The sequence below is a fragment of the Pelobates fuscus genome, chromosome 11 (genome assembly GCF_036172605.1).
Source record: "Pelobates fuscus isolate aPelFus1 chromosome 11, aPelFus1.pri, whole genome shotgun sequence".
NCBI classification, from domain to species: Eukaryota; Metazoa; Chordata; class Amphibia; order Anura; family Pelobatidae; genus Pelobates; species Pelobates fuscus.
The window spans coordinates 11,254,951-11,279,513 of record NC_086327.1 but is presented as its reverse complement, the minus strand read 5'-3'; the positions used below and the strand labels follow the sequence as shown (position 1 = coordinate 11,279,513).

General features: G+C 43.4%; 2 protein-coding genes across 14 annotated transcripts in view; one reads left to right on the top strand and one right to left on the bottom strand.

Moving 5' to 3' along the window:
* HSPG2 (heparan sulfate proteoglycan 2) overlaps positions 1–13,752 on the top strand; it is a 175,991-nt gene extending 162,239 nt beyond the window's left edge. For all 13 annotated transcript variants that reach the window (XM_063436821.1, XM_063436827.1, XM_063436828.1 and 10 more), the window contains 7 exons: positions 79–135; positions 1,260–1,335; positions 1,803–1,881; positions 4,688–4,758; positions 4,873–4,956; positions 5,361–5,464; positions 10,539–13,752. In XM_063436821.1, coding sequence (XP_063292891.1) covers positions 79–135; positions 1,260–1,335; positions 1,803–1,881; positions 4,688–4,758; positions 4,873–4,956; positions 5,361–5,464; positions 10,539–10,711 — 644 coding nt within the window. In that variant the 3' untranslated portion in view covers positions 10,712–13,752. The remainder of the gene's footprint in view (positions 1–78; positions 136–1,259; positions 1,336–1,802; positions 1,882–4,687; positions 4,759–4,872; positions 4,957–5,360; positions 5,465–10,538) is intronic.
* An 857-nt stretch (positions 13,753–14,609) lies between these two features.
* The window catches only part of LDLRAD2 (low density lipoprotein receptor class A domain containing 2), a 33,390-nt gene continuing 23,436 nt past the window's right edge, over positions 14,610–24,563 (bottom strand). Inside the window, exons 3-5 of the mRNA XM_063435846.1 lie at positions 21,549–21,712; positions 20,821–20,976; positions 14,610–15,022 (exon numbers count right to left, since the gene is read on the bottom strand). Coding sequence (XP_063291916.1) covers positions 14,775–15,022; positions 20,821–20,976; positions 21,549–21,712 — 568 coding nt within the window. The 3' untranslated portion in view covers positions 14,610–14,774. The remainder of the gene's footprint in view (positions 15,023–20,820; positions 20,977–21,548; positions 21,713–24,563) is intronic.

Genomic DNA, 24,563 nt, shown 5'->3' with positions numbered 1-24,563 from the left:
GTTTAGTAGTGTGTTGCATGATGGGAAGCTTGGCAGGGTTGTGTGCCTATGTTAACAAGCTTATTTGCACTTGCGCAGGAGCTGCATCTGTAAACCCGGAACAAGATTGGCCTGTGGAAGGGAGTGGGGGGAATGGTACAGTATCACAAATTTGTTCTGAGTTCTTTACCTTTGACTTTTTCCTTTCTTTTTATACTGTGCCACTTAAAACATGTTTGGGGTATCTTGTGTTGAAGATAGATAGATAGATAGATAGATAGATTAACTGGCACTATGTATTTTTCAATAAACTGTCCTGGAAACTCCACATGGTTGGAGAGACATCACAATGTGTTACCCAGACTGACACACAATTAAGAGTAAATATATCACTGCATCTTCAAATTTAAAAAATAATCATGAAAAGTACGATTGCACTCATTATTCTGTAATTAATAATTCATCATCTGTTTGGATGGAGCTCTGTTTTCATCCAACCCAGCTGCTCAGTGATTATCTAGATGTGTTTCTTTTCTATTAATAAGGCAACACGTGGCACACATCGTGTTTAAAATGATGAATGTGCATCGATTTTTATGCTGTGATGGAAAATTCCTGGTTTATATCATACCCGATGCAAATGAGCGACTTAGAGAGGATCTGCTGCGTTTTTAACTGTTTTGTTATGTCTGCATGTAAAAAAAATACTTTTGGAAAGGGAATTTAAGCAGCTTGCAAAGGCTGAGATGTGTCTCAAGCTAGTTAACTGCTCAGCATAAACTTGTAGTCTATGCCCATAATGACATCACTCACACTTTTTGCCCCATGATATGGCTTCCTCAAAGTGCTTCATTCAAACAGAATACTAGATTCGCCTGCAGAACGTTTGCTTATAAACACAGTGTTCAAAAGAGATCAGTCTAGAGGCAGTACAGTCACTGCAAATACATTCAATACATTTTCACTAAAAACCTATTGAGTCCTCAAGACACAGCAGTCCAGGTTCTGCCAGTATCCCTCTAAAACCCAGAATTGAGGATCCTGGACTGTTGTGCCTGAGGACAGGAATTGGACCCATTGCCATAGATAACACTCTGTGTTACCATAACGCATTCTTTATACATTATAAGAGTATTTCTGTTTCTACCTATTCTTGTTTGTTTCCTGTCATCTGTCTTGTTTTCCGATGTTTGTTGGTGTTGTCTTACTGGGGAGCCTATCTTCCCTTTTTGTTACCAAACACTGTGTTTTAATATTTTATCTTGTGTTTTTTTTTATAGATGCACCAGGGCAATATGGATCCTACTTTTCTGATGATGCCTTTATTGCTTTACCCAGGCATATGTTCCCTAGAAGGTAAAGTGGGCTTTAACCTGACCCATCATATAGAAATCATAGATCACTTACATTCGATAAGATTTACTCCTATGTGATCTAGATATTTTTCCTGCTGCAGCAATGTAAGGAGCCTGAGTGTTGCATGGTTGAAGAGGAATTACATTTATCTCAGTCAGAAAATAAGCGTTAGACAGAACTAAGCAAAGCGTGCAATTGGTGATTTCACAGAGAAACTTTGATAGGGACAAAACCAGTTGCATCATGTTTGAAATCCAAAATAACAAGATATTTGACAATTTTAAACAGCACTCATACAAATCCTGTATCACTGGTACCTCCGTTCATTTACTGGTACAAAGAGAACAGATTCATTTACAGTGTTTATTATGAAAGGATTATTTATAAGGATTCCTTTAATCTGCTGTAACAAATATCACATGGCACACTACAAGCCGGTAAACCTTGTTAACATGCCTGTCTTTCAGCCGACCAGATGCTCCTGAAACTATAGAGCTGGAGGTCCGCACCACTTCTGCAAATGGTGTCATCCTGTGGCAGGGAATGGTGAGTCTCAGATATTACTAAACAATTCTTCATCTGCGCAGGGACATAACTACTACACCTAGATCCAGAATCATGATGCTCACTGTGACCAATTTCAGATTTCTATTCTGGTTCCTATTCTCGAGGCTTTATTCTGAGTACGTCACATAAATATTGCTATGCTTCTTATAAGAGAACTTGCTAGGAACTTTTTACCCAAGCTACCAGTCACAATTTGGACACAATGTCAACCTCCATGAGTTTACTAATAAACTATTGATGCATGTTGGTGGCATTGTAATCTTAGCCTTGCAAATGAAATAAGGTATTTGTTAACACTGGGTTCAAATGATAAAAAAGAACCATGTGTGATTTGCATGTTCGCTCTGCACTGTAATCCCCAGGGTGATTTACTGTGTGAGAATTATCTGGAATTCAAAGTGAATTTCAAATAGTATGCCAAAATAATAGAATTAAAAAGAAAAATGTCCTATATGTAACAATCTGCAATCTCTGTCTGCATGTAACAATCCGCAATATCTGTCTACATGTAACAGTTTGCAATATCTGTCTACATGTAACAGTCTGCAATATCTGTCTACATGTAACAGTCTGCAATAGGTCTGCATGTAACAATCTGCAATCTCTGTCTACATGTAACAATCTGCAATTTCTGTCTACATGTAACAATCCGCAATCTCTGTCTGCATGTAACAGTCTGCGATCTCTGTCTGCATGTAACAGTCTGCCATCTCTGTCTGCATGTAACAGTCTGCGATCTCTGTCTGCATGTAACAGTCTGCGATATCTGTCTGCATGTAACAGTCTGCGATCTCTGTCTGCATGTAACAGTCTGCAATCTCTGTCTGCATGTAACAGTCTGCGATCTCTGTCTGCATGTAACAGTCTGCGATCTCTGTCTGCATGTAACAGTCTGCAATCTCTGTCTGCATGTAACAGTCTGCGATCTCTGTCTGCATGTAACAGTCTGCGATCTCTGTCTGCATGTAACAGTCTGCGATCTCTGTCTGCATGTAACAGTCTGCGATCTCTGTCTGCATGTAACAGTCTGCGATCTCTGTCTGCATGTAACAGTCTGCGATCTCTGTCTGCATGTAACAGTCTGCGATCTCTGTCTGCATGTAACAGTCTGCGATCTCTGTCTGCATGTAACAGTCTGCGATCTCTGTCTGCATGTAACAGTCTGCGATCTCTGTCTGCATGTAACAGTCTGCGATCTCTGTCTGCATGTAACAGTCTGCGATCTCTGTCTGCATGTAACAATCTGCGATCTCTGTCTGCATGTAACAATCTGCGATCTCTGTCTGCATGTAACAGTCTGCGATCTCTGTCTGCATGTAACAGTCTGCGATCTCTGTCTGCATGTAACAATCTGCGATCTCTGTCTGCATGTAACAATCTGCGATCTCTGTCTGCATGTAACAGTCTGCGATCTCTGTCTGCATGTAACAGTCTGCGATCTCTGTCTGCATGTAACAGTCTGCGATCTCTGTCTGCATGTAACAGTCTGCGATCTCTGTCTGCATGTAACAGTCTGCGATCTCTGTCTGCATGTAACAGTCTGCGATCTCTGTCTGCATGTAACAGTCTGCGATCTCTGTCTGCATGTAACAGTCTGCGATCTCTGTCTGCATGTAACAGTCTGCAATCTCTGTCTGCATGTAACAATCTGCAATCTCTATGTGCATGTACAAATCCACAACCTGTCTGCATGCAAGCAATCCTATAATTTCCGTCTTCATTGCAACTCTTTCCTTTAGGTGAACAGATTGTCAGAGCATGAACTGCATGATGCTAACCAGGTATATCTAGTACTGAGTGCCTCAGGAGATATGCCTGTCAATGGCAGACTTGAGGGTAAATGCATGGTTACGGTGCAATCAGATTTTGCTCCCTGTGTCATTGCACACAGTGTTTTAATTGCAGCCATCTGCAAAAACCACTGCAGTTACAAGCCATCCCCGTCACTGCTTCCCTTTGCCCATACAGATATATGTATTACGCTTAAAGGCTGCACAGCAAATGTTGCCATCACTTGTAGTTTAGCTTTCTACAGTGGAAAGGTGACAACTTTATCTAAATTTTACTCTATGCAATGTCTTATTAGAAATGTTAAAGGAGCAATATAGGGTTAGGAGCACAAACATATATTCCTGACCCTATAGTGTTAACACCACCATCTAGCCCCCCCTGGTCCCCTCTTGCCTCCCTTAATATAGTGAAATCTTTCTTGTATTCAAGTCTGTAGCTGCTACCTCTGCCCCAGTTTGCCTCTGAAACTGCCTGTGTCTGCTGACATCATCAGAAGTGGTGGTCTGAGCCAATCACAATGCAGGCAGTACTCTGCAGCACTGCCCAATGAAGCAGCTTTAGCTGCCATCTGAGGAGTGGCCAGTGAAGTTATCAATAGGCTGTAATGTAAACACTGCATTGTCTCTGAAAAGACATTGTTTACAGAAAAAAGCCTGAAGGGAATGATTCTACTCACCAGAACAAATGCAACAAGCTGTAGTTGTTCTGGTGACTATAGTGTCCCTTTAAGCCATTCTGAGCCACATCTTACAGAAGCTGATGTTTGTATTCTCTACATTATCTGTTTAATGCATTTAAACAGGTAAACCATATCTGACTTGAACTGTAAATGGTAATGTTCACAAAAAAGGGATGTTCATGCCAAAATAGCAAAGTTATTTTAGACTAAATTTACCTTAATTCTGTCAATTCTTTTCATTTGCCCATTTAGACTTTGTCTTGAAATCAGTATCCAACTTTTTATGTCCACTGGTTCATCTAATTTATTTTACAGGAAGAGCACGAACCAGGCAGAGGGAAAGATTTTATCAGCCTGGGGTTGAAGGATGGCCATCTCGTATTCAGGTAAAAGATAATATATATCATATAAAGGACTTGTCTAGATTTCCTGTGTATAACATGACTGTAGAAATACCCATGGCTATCTGTTTTAACTCTGTATGTCCTCATTCATAACAGTTACCAGCTTGGCAGTGGTGAGGCCAACATCATGTCAGACGATCCTGTCAACGATGGAGAATGGCACAAAATTATTGCTGTTCGGTAAGAAATACACTGTTCTAAAACAGTGTTTTTGCATTTGATGGATTGAGTGAAATTGAATGTAAGCTAATTTGAGCTGGTTTTTCAACCCCCTGTTCCTGTGCATCTAACTCGTCTGGTTACAAATATTTGTCTTTTAGTCCACCCATTGTATAGCGCCTAGGAATTTGTTGGCGCTTTTATAAATATTAATAAATTATGATTTATCTTGAAATCCTGCTATTTGGAGTGACGGGAAATGGATCCCTCCTGGTAAGTCAGATTCACATGTCTCCTCTGTATTTAAGTAGGAAGTAAAGACTGCATTTATCCACAAACGATATGATTTTCCTAATAGTCAGTGGGCATGTTGCTGAATAGATGCATGCTGTATTTAATCTCATGGTCTGTGGTCCTGTTTTTAGGGAAGGGAAGGCTGGTTCCATACAGGTTGATGGCGAAGAGCTTGTTTCTGGTAGTTCTCCGGGTAAAAACATAATGGTGAACACGAAAGGAAGCGTCTACATAGGTATGTTCCCTGTCTTGCATCTTGTCAGTAAAGCATGCGCCAAACACGATTCCCAAAGCGATTTCCAGTCATTTTTAACAATAAAAGTTAGAAATTAAAATGTAAACACTTGGTGAAAATACCGTAATTACTGTTATGTTAAAGTCCTCTCTATTGAGCCAGGGTGGTCATTTAGAAATATATATTTTTACGAAGCTTACATTTCTATTGCAGATGTAGTTAGCCCATGGCTGGTGGAAAATACATTAAAAGGTTACTACAACCAATTTTTTTTTCCCATGCAAAATGCCCTATTGGAATTAATATTCAGGTCCCCTTCCAAGCCTAAAATAATGTTACTAAACTAAGCAATAACTTAAAGTGGCACTGTCATGCCGAACTTACCTTTCCTCAATCTCTTCCTCTTCTACCCCTCTCTCAGGATCTGTTCTTCTTTTCTTCCTGTCTTCTTTAGTTTTCTTTAAAACCATAAGACAAAGTAGGGACTCTTTGTCTTATGGGATTCCTCCGCTTGACCAGCTCTGACCAGCGGAGGAGCAAAGTGTGCTTCATTTCCGCTGGTCAGAGCAATTTTCCCATGATCCCTAGCTTTCCTCCCTGTTCCCACAGTGCTTCCTGTCAGTATTGCCAAACGTCCTGTCACTTAGACAGAACGCCGGCAAAACTGCCGAATTGCATCCTAACAGAATTCTCCATTGGTGTTAGGATGCAATTCGGTACTTTGTTTGTATCGGAATTTCATTCTAATGAATGAAACTCCGATCCTATTCATTGCCGCGGTTGCATCTTGCAGCCGCTTAGTAGATAACTCCCTAATTCCCACGGTATCAGGGAGCTATCTACTAAAAGGCTGAAAGACCTGAATTGGTCTTTCAGCCAACTTTACTAATACTAAGTAAAGATTACTTAGTATTAGTAAATAATATGCCCCTACTCGCTATACCGCGAGTAGGGGCATGTCTAGTAAGCAGTGAGCAGCCTGTGGCTGCTCACTGTAAAAAACAAAAAAAAAAACTAATAAACACCCCCCCTCCCCTGCGCGGGGGTTAAAGATTGGGGGGGGGGGGGAACCTACTGTCCCCCCCCCCCGGCCCCCACCCCTGCGCGGTGGGTGGGGGCCCTAATAAAACAATAAGGGGGGGGACCTACTGTCCTCCCCCCCTGGCCCCCACCCCTGCGCGGTGGGTGGGGGCCCTAATAAAACAATAAGGGGGGGGACCTACTGTCCCCCCCCCCCCGGCCCCCACCCCTGCGTGGTGGGTGGGGGCCCTAATAAAACAATAAGGGGGGGGGACCTACTGTCCTCCCCCCCGGCCCCCACCCACCCCTGCGCGGTGGGTGGGGGCCCTAATAAAACAATAAGGGGGGGGGGACCTACTGTCCTCCCCCCCTGGCCCCCACCCCTGCGCGGTGGGTGGGGGCCCTAATAAAACAATAAGGGGGGGGGGACCTACTGTCCTCCCCCCCTGGCCCCCACCCCTGCGCGGTGGGTGGGGGCCCTAATAAAACAATAAGGGGGGGGGGACCTACTGTCCTCCCCCCCTGGCCCCCACCCCTGCGCGGTGGGTGGGGGCCCTAATAAAACAATAAGGGGGGGGACCTATTGTCCTCCCCCCTGGCCCCCACCCCTGCGCGGTGGGTGGGGGCCCTAATAAAACAATAAGGGGGGGGGACCTACTGTCCTCCCCCCCGGCCCCCACCCCTGAGCGGTGGGTGGGGGCCCTAATAAAACAATAAGGGGGGGGACCTACTGTCCTCCCCCCCTGGCCCCCACCCCTGCGCGGTGGGTGGGGGCCCTAATAAAATAATAAGGGGGGGGACCTACTGTCCTCCCCCCCTGGCCCCCACCCCTGCGCTGTGGGTGGGGGCCCTAATAAAATAATAAGGGGGGGGGACCTACTGTCCTCCCCCCCTGGCCCCCACCCCTGCGCGGTGGGTGGGGGCCCTAATAAAACAATAAGGGGGGGGACCTACTGTCCTCCCCCCCTGGCCCCCACCCCTGCGCGGTGGGTGGGGGCCCTAATAAAACAATAAGGGGGGGGACCTACTGTCCTCCCCCCCTGGCCCCCACCCCTGCGCGGTGGGTGGGGGCCCTAATAAAACAATAAGGGGGGGGGACCTACTGTCCTCCCCCCTGGCCCCCACCCCTGCGCGGTGGGTGGGGGCCCTAATAAAACAATAAGGGGGGGGGACCTACTGTCCTCCCCCCCGGCCCCCACCCCTGAGCGGTGGGTGGGGGCCCTAATAAAACAATAAGGGGGGGGACCTACTGTCCTCCCCCCCTGGCCCCCACCCCTGCGCGGTGGGTGGGGGCCCTAATAAAATAATAAGGGGGGGGACCTACTGTCCTCCCCCCCTGGCCCCCACCCCTGCGCTGTGGGTGGGGGCCCTAATAAAATAATAAGGGGGGGGGACCTACTGTCCTCCCCCCTGGCCCCCACCCCTGCGCGGTGGGTGGGGGCCCTAATAAAACAATAAGGGGGGGGACCTACTGTCCTCCCCCCCTGGCCCCCACCCCTGCGCGGTGGGTGGGGGCCCTAATAAAACAATAAGGGGGGGGACCTACTGTCCTCCCCCCCTGGCCCCCACCCCTGCGCTGTGGGTGGGGGCCCTAATAAAATAATAAGGGGGGGGACCTACTGTCCTCCCCCCCCCTGGCCCCCACCCCTGAGCGGTGGGTGGGGGCCCTAAATGAACCCCCCCCCCCCATCAAGGTGACTAGGGGTCCCAAGCCCCTAGTCACCCCCCCCCCCACCCAAAACATTCTATCCCCTACCTACCCCCCTCACCCTAAAAATAGTGAGGGGGAATAAAATAACTAACCTGTAAAAAAAAAAAATTAAACTTACCATTTGACGTCTTCTTTTTTCTAAATTCTTCTTTCTTCAGCCCCCAAAAAAGCCAAATAAAAATCCATCATACAAATTGAACTTTCCCACGCTGTGTAAAATGACACAGAGCACTGTGATTGGATGGTTTGAAATCCATCCAATCACAGTGCTCTGTGTCATTTTACAAGCGTGGGAAAGTTCTTTGGAATTTTCCCACGCTTGTAAAATGACACAGAGCACTGTGATTGGATGGCTTGAAAACCATCCAATCACAGTGATCTGTCATTTTACACAGCGTGGGAAAGTTCTTTTGAATTTTCCCACGCTGTGTAAAATGACACAGAGCACTCTGATTGGCTTAAACCAACCAATCATTGTGTTCTAAGCCTAATTGCAGGGCGGGGCAAGGCTTTATAAGCCTTGACCCGCCCTGCGGAGCTCAGTACGCGGCGTGCCCTCCATGGGTGAAGATGGATTAATTTTTGTTTGCGCTCGTTTTTTTTTTTTTAAAGTGCGACGGGTTTATGGATTTTTATTTGGCCTTTTGGGGGGCTGAAGTAAGAAGAATTTAGAAAAAAGAAGACGTCAAATGGTAAGTTTAATTTTTTTTTTTTTTACAGGTTAGTTATTTTATTCCCCCCTCACTATTTTTAGGGTGAGGGGGGTAGGTAGGGGATAGAATGTTTTGGGTGGGGGGTGACTAGGGGCTTGGGACCCCTAGTCACCTTGATGGGGGGGGGGGTCATTTAGGGCCCCCACCCACCGCGCAAGGGTGGGGGCCAGGGGGGGAGGACAGTAGGTCCCCCCCCCTTATTGTTTTATTAGGGCCCCCACCCACCGCGCAGGGGTGGGGGCCAGGGGGGGAGGACAATAGGTCCCCCCCCCCTTATTGTTTTTATTAGGGCCCCCACCCACCGCTCAGGGGTGGGGGCCGGGGGGGGAGGACAGAAGGTCCCCCCCCTTATTGTTTTATTAGGGCCCCCACCCACCGCGCAGGGGTGGGGGCCGGGGGGACAGTAGGTCCCCCCCGTATTACCATTTTTTTTTTTTTTTTACAGTGAGCAGCCACAGGCTGCTCACTGTTTAGTGGACATACCCCTACTCGCGGTATAGCGAGTAGGGGTATTGGGGAGATTTTAATCTCCCTTGTCCTATTATGGGGGTCATATTGACCCCCATAGAGTGAGGGGGGACATGGGGGGCTTAGGAAGTGGCGAGGAGCACTGCTCCCTGCCGCTTCTATAGTTACATATTACAAGGAGGGAGCTGCACGCCGGTAGCTCCCTCCTTGTAATAAACTGAAGGAACAAACTAACACTGATACTCAGTGTTAGTTTGTTCGTCTGATTTTTTCTATTCATTCATTCGTCTGTCTGATGAATGAATGAATAGATGAAATTCCCGTTCGCATGTCCAGGTGTTTCACTGGGCATGTGCGGGAATCTCACAGTCTGTGTAGTGTGGGTAGATGACGTGTCCCACAGGGACTTCACCTACCCACACAAAGATGGCGGCGCCCTGAATAAAGATCGGGGCAGAAGATAAAGAATTAAAAAGAGGTAATGTGGCGGGCTTAGGGGCATTTGGGGGTGACTAGGGGGTCGATTGGATGTAGTGGAGGCGGGAGGGGGGTTAAAAAAAAAACGGGATTCGGCATGACAGTGCCGCTTTAAATGAAATCCAGTACAAGGCGAAGCTCCAGGCACGACGTTCCACTCCCCGTCTGATGTCACAGCAGCACTCACAACATTCAGTCAATTAAGTTTCATAAAAAAGCATTTGGTTAGATGGTTTCACCAGCTCAAAGTGCATTTGCCTATGTCACATGTGTTTTCAGGCTGAAACACTGCGCAGAAAGGCTCCCACACAAGCATTACAACTTCTAAAAGCAGAAATGATCATGGTGTTTGGAGTAACCTTTTAAATCACCTCGGTGGCAGGGCAAAGAAAAAATTCCTTCAGTTCCTACCGTCACCTGCGTTTAACCCCCATCTCCACACAAGGACTGTTTAAAGCTTTGTTTTGCACCAACCGCGGCTTATAGGCTTGTTTAAACAGCTGTAGTTCGGTTGCATTTTGTTTAAGTTATTACATGTAGCTGATGTTATTTTTTTACTTATTATTATTTATTTTTTTTACTTACTTACTAGGGAATGGCTTAGCCCATTGTTATAATGCAGGTTGCAATTTCCATTTTCAGGTGTAGAGTCCTTTAAAATAGGTCTGACTTCTTCTGTCCTCAGGTGGAGCTCCAAATGTGAAGACGCTGACTGGAGGAAAATTCTCATCTGGGGTCACTGGCTGCATCAAGAACCTTGTGCTTGTTAATGCACGACCATCTCATCAACCACAGCAGCCAATCGACTTAAAGCATCACGCAGAGACAGGACATAATGTCAAAGAGTGTCCGTCATAGGCTGGGACTGTTACCTCTCCGGTATTATTAGAGCAATCCAGAGACTTGTTATAACGAGAGACTTTGACAAACAGGAGAACAATTTAAAATGGTGCTTTTGCTGCTACCAAAAAAAAAAAAATCAACCAACAAGAATGGGTGCTTATGGAAGGATTTGGATTGTGCATTTCTGTATTACCCAGGCAGAATTTTTACTTTTTAATTATTATATATTTTTTTTTATGTCTTCAGATTTTCATGTGTTTTACTGCTGGATGAAGGAATAGTGTTTATTTGAAACTTTTTTTTTAAATTTTTTTTTAAGAGCCCGTAACCAAAAAAGAAAAAAAAATACCTAACACCATGAGCAAAAAGTATAACGTGTTACCTCGCTGATCAGGAAAGGTGGCTGAATTGAGGCATGTTTCCAGCGTGTTTACTGTTAGTTTGGTAAATCTTTATACTGGCCTGGGAAAGAGAAGATTTGTGATATTATATATAGTTTTCTTAATCTGTCAGTTACGGTAACTGTACAAATTCTGGACACTCAGAGTCATTGTTCAAATTTGAGATTTTTACAGTATTTGGGTGTGAAGTCATTTTAAGTTCCGATATGTTGACTAACAGAGTTCTGTTAAACATTAGTCAGATATATTGATGACATAAAGTGGAACTACAGTCCTGGCTCCTAGAAGGACAGCAGAATCTTAAGATGCAATTCTTTATATTAAGTCCTACATTGCAGTATGTTCAGATAGGACGGTGACATGCTTGCTCCCGGGAGGATGAGTGTGAGCATGTTCATTTTTTTAGAAGCAATTTAGGATTTTCCTATCCCGTTTTGGTAGAGGGCAGCTCTGTTTTCCTATTTGTCCTGTTTTAACCCTGTAAAATTAGGGTTACCATTATTACGTGTTTTATTTTGTTTTGTACATCTCAAGTATTTAGTTCCACCATCCTGAGAGGCCTCATCTCCTTGAAAGACACTTTCAAAAAAAAAAAAATATATAAAAAAATAAATATTTATGTTTTAAACACATTTAGCAAACACAACCCTTCTGTATCGTAGCCTTTCACCCACTTAAAAACACTAAAAAAAAGAAAGTTGCATGAACCCTTAGTTCAGGTCAAAATCAAGTTTTCCAATAAAATCATTCCTTAACATCCGTTGTATCATTCCCAATGGAATTTTTTGTAAACTCTGATTATTTTCAGCTTTTTTTGGAAATAGTTAACTGATGATTTCCTCTCAAATAGAGCTTTCGTTGTAGTTATTTGTCTATTCGTTCTGTACCAATGTTGTACAGAAAGCAAAGCGTGATATCCACCTAAAACTGCCATCATGTATTTTAAGGGCTGAATGGGAAGAGCTCTGTCACACAGTACAATAGTTACTCCAGTCTCACATGTTATGGACAGCACAAACAAGGAACCACTGGTGTTTCAAAGTTATTTATATACTTATTTTAATCTACTGTAAGGAAGAATTACTGGTACAGGGAATGTACCCGCTTAGAAGCATCAATGTTATATAAAGCTTAAAACTGGAACAAACTCCTCCATTAATTTAGTTCTCTGTAAATGTGATCTAAGAGTGAATGCACCTTTAGTGTAAAGCTAAGGACTGGATGTCAATACTTGCTGTGTTTCTGTTGGTGTAGGTAGGGCTCTCAGGGCAGGGCAGGAACCAGCCCTGTTTGAGCTGTGATCATTGATAACATTAAGGAAATTTCTTGACAGTTCGTATCACAATGTTTAAATGGATATAATCATTGAAAGCACTTACCAGACTTTACAAAATCTGGAAAATAATATAAAATAAAGACTACTGTATGCTCCAGAAGAGGGAACTGGAATACTCCTGCGTGACAGACCATTACGTAAATAATAAGCACAGCTGTGTAGGTTGGGATGGAATCTAAAGAAAGTGGGATTCTGCCCATTTGCTGTAATAGTGTTTGGCTTTTATATATAAGAGCAATTTGCACCTACCTGCTCCTGATCGTGTAACAAAACTGATCCACAAGATCCTGTATATTCCTTCCCTTTTCCATACAGCTTTGATTTTTAGATTCTACACCAGGGAAAATAACTGATTGTTTCTGCCCACTTAATTTCATAGTAAGTGAGTGACTAACCGCTGTTAAGAGATCAAGGGGCACCCTAACCACTAAAACGCATTGTATAGAATTATTAATCGTAGTCCTACTTTGTGTCAAAAATTTGAGTGAGTTGGGCAAAATGGGGTTCACCCAACATCTAAATTCAGCCTGGAATTTCTGCTGAGGCGTGGCTAGTGGACTAGTTTGTGTAAGCAAAGCATCAGCAGAAGGCTAACTTTTAGGTGGCAGGAGAGCTCTGTCTTTTGTCAAACCAGTCAAAACAATAGTTTGACAGGATGGCAGCAAAAGACGGTTTGACCCATAACCACTCCAATGAGCGCAAGTGGTTATGGTGCTCACAGTGACCCTTTAAGCACAAATAGTTATAGGACACTTCAATTATAACACATGGCAGGAATTATTGCTAGAGAGAAGGAGAAATGTGTATTTGGGTAAAATTTATATTACAATACTATTTAGGTCCATCTTAATGGAAATTTTGCAAGAAAATCGTTTTTTGTTTTTTTTTCATATTATGATAAAATACATTTGTATAGAAGTTAATGAAGCCTACCTTCTTTGTGCCATTTCTCCTTCTATGCATGCTGTAATTAAGGCACATATAACTGGTCTCTGCTGATAATTTCCTCACAATGATTTAGCTCCAACCTAGAATAGCTGACCTCCAAGGTTAGGAGTCTAAACATGTTGCATGCTTGCACTGATAGGCTTCTAGCTAAAGTGGCAAACTGTAACTCTGGTGAGTCATCTACAATTCAGCACCGTGCAATATCTTAATCCCCTTGTCCCCCTGGTGCCTCCTAAATGCCTGGGGGGGGAAAATTGCAGTTTTTCTGTTAGATGTTTTAATGGTGCTATGTATCAAGCAAACGGCATTTCCATTGATAGATGGGTCCAAGACTGTAACACATTTTAAAACAACCTGAAATGTAAGACTTATGTATACAAAACAGGGCATTATTGTGCACGGAGATCAAAAACTGTCCTACAGCTTATGATTCATTGTGGTGCAATATTTGGCCCAGCCTCATGTGGCAGTAAAGAGCAGTTTCCGATACCTGCTGGTATCTAGTCCCACAGTTTCAGAATCAGTGTTATGGCGTTGAATCTTGTCCGGTGCTAAAAGTCAATGACATGCTTCTTAAACAGTGCCATCGTGCTGACAGCTGTTGCATTGGTGCTATATTTAAAATATTTGCAAGGAAATTCTAGTCCTTGTTTTTGCCACTGCAAACCTTAGAACAAAAGTGTGAAAGCATGTTACAATCTCCTTGGGGAGAAGATATCTATATATAGCAGCCCTATCCTTGTTGTTGAGCTCCTAATGCTGTCTTCTTTGCTACCATATTACCTCAGTGCCTTGGGCTTTTACAACTAACCAAGAAACCAGATGTTGGTTCATGTCAATTACTGTCTTTTTGTCCGGCCACTGCTGCAAATTCTATTCTTCAAAAACTATAAAAAGAAACTGAAAAGAAAATGCAAATGTTTTGTCTGGCTTTTTGTGTGTTTGTTATAAACATTTTTTATGAATGGCAGTTTTTAACAAAGCATTTGTGCATAAAAGCTAATAAATATTAAACAAAGCTTGTCGAGTGCATCCAATTGTCTTGCTTATCCCACTATGTGAAAAGCAGTCCGTTTGTGACACCTTTAAGTCTTTGTAGCTGTTTGGAACACAGTTGTGTGTTTTAGTCTTTCTACAGGACTGTTACAATGAGGTAGAACAGGACACCCAACCTCTAAAGCAAAAAAAAAATATATATATATATATATATATATATATATATCCGTGTTCACGTGCTGAGCATATCAGAAACACTGTAGTTATTGTGAGGCCTTTTCTTGTACATTCTGTCAATAACCCATTGATATACATCAAAGCATGTTATTAGCCTTCTCTGCCCCTCACCCCTGTGCCATTATGATTGTTTGACATGGTGCATGAAAGACAAGCAAGATCAGACGGGCACTGTAGCTACTGTGTTCTGTGGATTCACTTTGCATGGGCGGCTCTTGTCCTTTAAAACACAACTGCGCGTACAGAGGTGACAGGCAGCGCAGAAAGAGTTACAGCATGGTAGGAACCTGTAGGCACTAATCCTCCAGACAAACCATCCTGGTGACCAGCAGCACCAAAACAGCAGGCCCACTCCAAGCACCAGTCCCAGGATAATGTACAAGAAGAGAAGCGATGTGGATGACCTGTCTGAAAGACATAATAACCAAAATAATCAGCAGGACATTTATTAACAGTAGGAAAAAACCGTTCACAAAGATCACTTCCCTTTGTCATCTCTAAAACCAGTATAACACAACCTTCTCTGATAGTTCTAGCGCTATTACGCCATCACTTATGGATCAGACATTTATGGTGAACACCATCCCATTCTGTGAGATGTTATGGTTCTTAGGAAAGGAATGTAAAATTGTCCACCTAGAATTTTGAATTTCTCTAATAAATGTGTAGGAGGTGAATTCCTCCAATGGGTCTCAACATTTTTCTTTTAGTTGTGCATTTCTGCTAGACAGCTTCTGAAAGTCTCCTTGCTGTGATCTTATGCAGTGCCTACAAGCTTTTCCGTGTCTCTTCTCTTTACAGAAACAGAAACTCAGGGTGCATTCACAAACCATCTTGTTAAAGAAACAGAGCACCAAACAGGGAATTCAGCAAGTCATCTCACAGGAAGCTACAATTCTATGGAGAATGATCAAGGAAAATTAAAGATATATTAGTAAAAACATATGACTGCTTAGGCCCATGTCCATATACTCAGACGATTTAGCTTTAGTAAAGTCATCCAGATGCTCCATATTCACTATTGGCTGCAATTATAAACCTATAATAACCTTACGTTACCCCCTCCCACTTCTGTCAACGACATTGATCCAACATTTGCTTCACCAGATATATGGTGGAAGAATGGTCAGAAGGCTCTGGACTGTGGCAGTGTGTTGGCTGTGGCACTATCAAAACCTCCTATCTGTACCAGTAAGGAATTCTCCTTTCTTGAATGCAAAAGCTTTGCATGATTGACCTCTTTCTTCTCTGTATTTAGATCAAAGTGCAGTGTACACAATAAAGTCTGGTTTTCAGAAATTATACCCAGTTTATGCTATACCATGGATTTTGTTCATTGTGTATATGTAGGGACCATTTTTGAGTTGCTGTGACATATATAGATTTTAATTTATATTACAAAGTTTCTTTAAGAAATTTGATTACACTTGGCAAACTTTACAGTTTTCTAGAACACATTTTCTTATCCCTACTTTTTTTTTTCTTCTATTCACTATAGGTACATACATTCCGATGCATATAGGGTTATTCACTAAAGTGAGAATTGTTGGAAATGCCAATTTCAAATTTAAAGGAACACTATAGTGTCAGGATTACATACATGTAGTCCTGACCCTATAGCTCTAACAGTGCTATTTAGGTTGCTGACCCCTCTCTCCCTGTAGTGAAAAGGTGATTTACTCATATTTTATCTAGCACCACACACAGGTCTTCTCGTGGCTGGCACGGCACCCTGGGCCGAGATCAAACTTTATGATCTCAGCCAATCAAACACTTTCCCATAGGAAAGCATTGGGAGGCTATTGCACATGCACAGTACAACAGGGCATCAATCCATCTCTATGGGAACGTTCAGTGACTCCATGCAGAGCTGAATGTCAGTGATGCACATTGTGCCACACTGACCCTGGAAGCACCTCTTATACATTAAGCTGTACAGGTTCTAATTACTATAGTGTCCCATTAAGGAAGTATAGCAGGATTGGAGATGTTTTTTTCCCATTCACTTTTTTCACTTCACCTACACAAACATATATTCCTGACACTATAGTCCTGGAGTGCTTTAGATGATTGCATTGGGAAAGTGTGTTTATTCACCTTTTTTTCCCAAGCCACACTGGTCTCGCTGCGGCTGGCCCAGAGGAAAGCATTGGGAGGCTATTGCACATGCGTGGCAAAATGTCATGCTGTGCCAATCAGTATCTCCTCATAGCAATGCGTTGAATCAATACATCTCTATGGGGTATTTTCAGCATTTCCATGCAGAGTGTGGCGATGCTGAAAATAGAAGCACCTCTAGTGGCCGTCTGAGTGATTGCCACTAGAAACTTTACTAGGTACCGATGTAAACACAACTTTATCTCTAAAAAAAAAAGGCAGTGTTTATATTGAAAAGCCTGCAGGGACAGGATATAGAAACCAGAACCACTACGTTACGCTATAGCTGTTCTGGTGACTATAGTGTCCTTTTAAATTAATTTTGAATTCCCTACAATTTACACTTTAATTCACTCGCAGGGTTATTTACTAATCGACAGACCACAATACAGTTAAAATAATGAACACCTAAAGACTCAGCTATAAGTTGTAATCGTGGTTTATTCAGCCTTGAAACAAACAGGCAATGTTTTAATACTCGGGGAAAAAAAACAAAAAAAAACACTTTGAATGTCGAAACATTGCCAGTTTGTTGGCTGATGGCTGAGCAAACCACCATTACACTTTATAGCTGAGGTTTTCATTATTGTTGTTGTTTTTTATGCAATTTTGTGAGCGCTGGCACAGCTTTTTCGATAGTGAACTCCTCAGCACACATAGGTCCCATAAAAAGTGTCCTAAATAGCATATAAATTAGAGCAGAGCCTTTAAGCAGTAATTTAGATAACATGTATTCCTATGTTAACGCAGGTTAGAATCCACTGATATTTGGATATTTCAACATAATAGTAATCTTATCGCAATAATGCCGTTCAGTGTGACCAATTCCCATCGTGTTTTTTTTTGTTTTGTTTTGTTTTTTTTACACAAAGGTAATCTCAAGTGTCCTTTTTTTAAAAAAAACTCCTTAGTTTTAGTGCAATATGTGAGGATTTCACAAACATTTGCCGCAATGGCTATGGTAAATTATCAACATTAACACTTGGTACAAAGAAGACATATGCAGGGTACATTTAGCTCATATTTTTGGTTATGACAGGGCTGGTGGGTTGTAACGGTATGTGGTCACTTGTTAGTAGGAGTGAGTGTGTCACTCTATAATCGCTAGCACCACTAACTTGGCCTAGTTTGCATTGGTGGGTAGTGGGTGTCAGGTCTAGTAGGTTAGGTTTGGTACTCGTTAGTGTCCTCTACTTGGTGGTATTCCCGGGGTAGACTCCCCGTGTGTCACTAGACTAAATATGTGCATCTATGGCGTAGTCGTATAGGCCTACGTTATGTGGTGACTCGCTAGGCTAGGTCTATTCGTGGGTGGTCTTATTGTATGGTTTAGGTCCACGCTTATAAAAGGTATGGCTAGGGTGGGTCTATAGATACCAATGTCGGAGCCTGTAGAGATGGTCTGTCCGTACTGTCTAACTATGACATTGCTAAAGTGGATCTCAAGTGTCCTTTAAACATTTAAAAGTAAATGTGTGTCTGTGCTGATTCTCATTCCAGCAACAGCAATATTAAGAAATGCATGTTCTCCCATGATAAGGGCAACTTGTCCAACAATACTCAACTCACTGAGACTCTGAGATTCCTCCATGCACAGGTATGGGCTAGCATCGGGCCCCATCTCCCCTCATGCCATACCTCCGCAACAGGCCTTTACCCCGGGAATGTCGGCCAGAGATTTCAGGAACCTAGAACAGGCGGGTCTACAGCGGATATGTCACCTATTCCAAGGCACAGAGGTCATCACCTTTGATACCTTAAGCCAAAGGAGGCACCTTACACCATCTTTATTAACCCAGGTATTTTCCAGGGCCCCGGACTTAGACCCATGGCTATATTTACTGAATAGATCTATAGACGGGTGGTCCAGGAGTGAACAAAGACTCATTCATAAAATAACACTGGCTGCAAGAAGGGCAGTAGCTACTGACTGGCTCAAACAGGGCACCCCTCACACAGATAGGGTAATAAACAGGATCAAAGAGGTACACCAAATGCATGACCTGACGGCCAGGATTAGAGGGACAACGAGGACACTTCAGAAAATCTGGGAACCATGGATTACCTGCCCCCTAGGAACATAAGGAAGACAAGAGATACATACTGCCTTAAATGACGTGATGAACCTGAGACCAACGGACGCTAGACGACCAGGGATGCACGTCCCCCTGCTTGGACCGCACTCCCCCCTCCTTTTATAAGCCTATAATTCTCGTGATGGGATGAATACAAAACTTAAAAATCCCCCCCCCCACTCAGACGCTGGGTAGAGGATACAAGAAAATTCGAGGACCTGAAAGCCACAACGGCAGCGGCAAAAGAAAAGCTCATGACCAGATGGTTCCACTGGATACGGCACATCGCTACTGATGAGTTCTTACAAAGCCTGAACTCACCCTAAACCTAGGACACGCCACCACAAGACAACCAGGCGCCTGCACCTGGGGCGGCCCCTAGGCGGGTCACCCTCACACACACACACCCACCCCCCGGTACATGCCAACCACATACAACCCAATCACGGACTGGAGGCAACATGAACCACACAACGTACTAACTGCTCTATAAGCCGACCGGTTCATCTATAATGCAACACAACATAAGAACCGCACATGAAACCCAGGCCTCACATCCGGGGGCCCCCATTTAAGTTTTGACATTACGACCTCATCTTGGGCAGGAACACCCACGTAAGGAACCACATGCTCGCACTAGCTTTCACAAGAAGGTGATCCCCGTTTGCTTACTAGCTACACACAGGCTATAACTTAGCTCAGCTTACCTGAACAGACGGACTAACCCACGCGCATACTTCACTAACCTATACCATTACCCTTCAATATATTCTATACGTCAACGCACACGCGCAAAATTAAACAGCTAAATGGAGGTCATACACTAACCTACTAAGCCTCTGCTTAGCCTAACTTTAAATACATATGCTTATTTGCTTAACGACTGCCTCTAATAACACTGTAATAATTACAAATAGTATAGGTCTTAACTATAATAGACCAGCTACAACTACTACTTGAGCCTTGTGAAAGCAAATGTGCACTGTTTACTGCATGCATTAAAATAATTTGTATGACTTCTGATACGATTTTAGTGCAACGCACCATTTAAAGCCTTGCAGGCCGCGTAACTGCGCAGTACCACTATTTGTCATAAGCATTCTAACGTGTTAGACTTGTATAATCCTGCAAAGTATGTACAAAATTATATTGTATTGTTAGGCATTCACTCTGATTCATATGCCTCTGCGTAGGCAACCACATGCTATAATTCCGCACTGTACTCATCTTCAAAGTAAAAATAAAACACATTCAAAACAAAACTTAAAAATCTCCCCTCTCCACCCCCCGCAACACTACTTGACTCTTTTTTTTTTACCCTCTACAACTTTTCCTATGCTTTTGTCTATCATCTCTCCCCCTACCTTCAGGGGAATAAATACCACTACAAATGTGACAGAGAACTTTAAAACCTTATTTGTATAGCTAGCAGGGACAAAGGCCTACCATACGACCCCATAAGCTTTTTACCTACGGTGTAGATAAGATACTATGGCTATACCTCCCCAATAGAAGTCATACACATGAATTCATGAAAAAACAGCTAATGAAGAAAAGCACGGAAGTAGGCTTAAGGATTACGGAGAGGATACCTCCAACAGATGTTAAAATAAAGGATCTGTTCGGTCTGACTTATTCTGTTAATTATGTTATATGTTCAATGTGAAATTTTCTTGACCATGTACATGTGATTGGAGATATGGAGTCGATATCATTTGTTACATTAGCAACCTTTAGGAACACTATGCCAGCACAGTAACCTTTCTTCCTACGGGACTTCATTGTAAACACTACGATACATACTATGTTATGGTTAGAACCTGACTCAATGTTAATACCAAGTATGATACATGTGTCAAACATAAATAAAAAATTACAAAAAAATAAAAATAAAAGAAATGCATGTTCTATTTATGTTTCCCAAATCCTTTATTTTTATGCACAATGATACACTGATAGTTAGGACTATATTACCTTCAGGAGGTCCGTGTTGCTGGATAATTCCTGGGCTAGGTACCCTGTGGTTTCCAACACTGACACAGCTATAGTTTGATTGTGCGGTCTCTTTGACTGCTGATGTAGATGTCGTGGTGCTAGGAATTTCTCCAAGGCTTTCTGTTGCCCTCACTTCTAATGAATTAAACAGAAGTCGTCACTATCGGAGTACAATATCAATTAAATCAGTACAAGACATTGCTGAGTGTATAAGACATTAAAGCCATTTTGTTTGACAGGCAAACGAAAGATTGATTGCCCGAAATGCTTAGATATGTCAACAAATGGAAGTCAACCATGCAAGGCTCAGTTTGTAGATCTGTGACATGGGCCTTAATTTAATTGTTTGGGATAGGATTTTTAAATATTCACAATCTAATAGAAAAAACTTTTCAAGTGATTTATCTACAAAAAGTCCCATAGATTTTAATAGTGCTAGATCATTTTGCAAACGTTTTTCTAATAGAGTATTAATTTTTTAAAACACCTATCCAAAAGAATGAAATTGAGGCCATGGTTTAAACAACCAACTTATGTTGGATTTCCTAATCTAAGGGCTCTACTGTATATGAGAATTGCCCAGAGCATCTCAGTCCCTGTCATCCATGACCATGAGTTTGCAGTATTTGACATGAAGAAATCAAATGCAAGATTCCAGGGGCCTGGTTTTGAAAGACAATATCTGAGCACATTAGAGCGTGACAAACCTTTGCTAATCCCTCCTCTTGCATCTCCAGAATGTTGCATGCAGTTTGCAGGGGCTTTTGCAGATTGGTCACTCCCATCCCCACAATTATCAACATTCATGGAGTCACACACGAGGCTGGATGGGATACATTTCCCATTCTGACAGGGGAAGTACGGCTCAGAGCTGCATTCCAAACTGTTAAATCCTGCAAAATAGAAATACATCTTAAAGGACCTTAAAGCAAATACTGTAACTTTAAAACAAAAAAATATGTAATTTGCTCTCCACAGATGAAGAGAAGGCCTTCGACAGGGTCAACTGGGATTACTTGTTTGCGGTCTTGAGGTCCTTGGGGATGAGCCAGTACATGCAAGGCTGGATAAAGGCCCTCTACACGACCCCAACAGCTAGAATATGCGTAAATCGGGCACACACAGAACCCTTCCCGATTCTAAACGGCACGAGACAGAATCGTCCTTGCCCTTGAACCCTTCCTGAACGCAGTACGACAATCCACAGATACATGGGCCCCAAGTGGGAAAGGACAAACATTCAGTGGCGGTATACGCCGACAACCTACTGTTCTTTGTGACAAAACCTGAAATATCCCTGCCCATGATCGTGACGGAATTCGAAACATACAGCAACATCTCAAACCTTAATATAAAGTACACAAAATCCACCATACTAAACATCTCCGTACCCCGCAAAATAGAGAGAGGGCTGCGCAGAAATCACTCTTTCACATGGGCGGAGTCATCGCTGAAATACTTAGGGGTCTGGATAACAAAAGACTTAGCACACCTATACCAAGCGAACTTCCATCCCATACTGAACAGGGTGCGTAAGAACTTAGAAGACTGGTCCAGACCAGGCATCACCTGGTTTGGCAGGATAGGAACCGTGAAGATGACACTCCTATATCTTTTTCAGGCGCTACCCATCACCATTCCTGACGCTTTCTACACCTCCCTTCGCACACTGGTACTACGATTCATCTGGCGCAAAACGAAAGCCAGAATTAGCCATCACACCCTCTCGCGCCCGAAAGTGGAAGGCGGACTAGCCCTGCCAGACTTTAGAATAGACAATATTACATGGCGACACACATCCACAAAATAACTGAATCGGTCAAACAGGGAGTCTCCAAACTCTGGAAGACAGTAGAAAGAGCGCTAGTGGATATACTACCGTGGTTGGACACGCTCCACTGCTCGAGACTAGCAGCCCCACACCCACTAATTAAAGCCACAACACATATATGGCACCTACTGGCGACCAAACTGGAGCTTACTCTTCCCATCCCCACTATACCCAATAGTCTACAACACAGCGTTCCCCCCAGGACTATAGGCACAAGTGTTTCAAACACTACTGGGACACAGCTTCACCCAACTATGAAACGCGACACGAGACAGCACCATGAAACCATTGACAGATCTCCCAAACCCCACCACACTGACTTTCATGCACTACTTCAAATACAGACAGCTTACACAATTTATCAACTCCATACCGCAGACGCATATGGTCTCGAGAAAACTCACAGACTTCGAGGCCACCTGATAAAAATATACTGGACCTCAATCCACAACAGAAATTCTCGGACAACCTCCCACCCCTGCAACCAGCAACATTACTCTTACACCACACCAAACTCTGCACATCGATTTACAAGAAATCACTATCAGAATTCTTAATGTAGCGAAAGGCCTGATCTCCATTTATTGGAGGCAAGAGAGGCCACCCCCGATGGCCACCTGGTTCCAACGCTTTAAGAGCAACGCACAATGGAGGAGCTCACCATGTTAGCTAAGGTTAAGACCCAGACATACATGGCAATCTGAACTCAATGGATCCTCACAGTTGCTTTAGAAGACTTCCGCGCCCTGTGGCAATGACTCCCGCATCCCTGGTTATCTGGTTTGACAAACACCATGGCTATTCATTGCACCTAAACACCAACTCCTTCTAGACCACATGGACAATGTGAAAATACACTTCAACAATATCACTGTGAGTTTCAACCGACCTGGATGATGGCAATTGGCTGAGAGCATTGAAGGCAACTTCAACTGGCTGAGAAGAATCAGCTACTTTCTGTAAATGTAAAAAGTATCAGCTAACCTTACTGCACATGAGGGAAATTTAAGGGACACTATAGTCACCTAGACCACTTCAGCTCAATGAAGTGGTCTGGGTGCCAGGTCCCTCAGGTTTTAACCCTTCAGATGCAAACATAGCAGTTTTCAGCCTCTAGTGGCTGTCTTCCGGATCCTGGGGATAGGCTGATGCTGGACTTCCTTACCATGGCTATTCGCTAGTCACAACCTTCTGAAACCTGTTAACAGAACTATAAGTTTTTGTGTTTTATACTAACAATTTCAATACTTGATATGCAATGCAGCTAAACCCAGGGAGTTTAGTCTTGGGGGAAACATTTATGTTATTTCTGTTATTGCACGCTGATCCTATATGTACTTACACTACTCAGTAGAAAGATATTTGGATAGTACTATTTGCACAGTAATTATTTTTGAGATAATTACTGTGCAAATAGTACTAGAGGGGAAGAGATGTGTGGGGGAGAGAGAGACACAGGGAAAGGGGGGAGAAAGAGACAGAGGGGAAGAGGGAGACAGAGGGAGAAAGAAGAGAGACACACAAGGGGAGGGGAAGAGAGAAACACAGGGAGAAAGGAGAGAGACACACAAGGGGAGGGGGAGAAAGGCAGAGGGGGAAGAGAGAGACTGGGAAGTAGAGGGGAGAGGGGAGACCCCCCCCACGAGGCTCTCCCCTGCCAGCCGATCTCCCTCCCCGTTCCACAGGCAACATGCGGGCAGCCGGCTCCTCTGCGTCCTTCTCGCACGAGCACAGAGCGTTGCCGCGGTTACCATGGCTCTCACGAGAGTGAACTCTAGCCCTGGAGCTATGGGCTAGAGTTCACTCTCACCACTGCGACCACCATGAATTCCAGACCCCAGGTAAGTTGTCAAACTGTTCTTAAACGGTTTGACTACTTACTCTGTGAGGG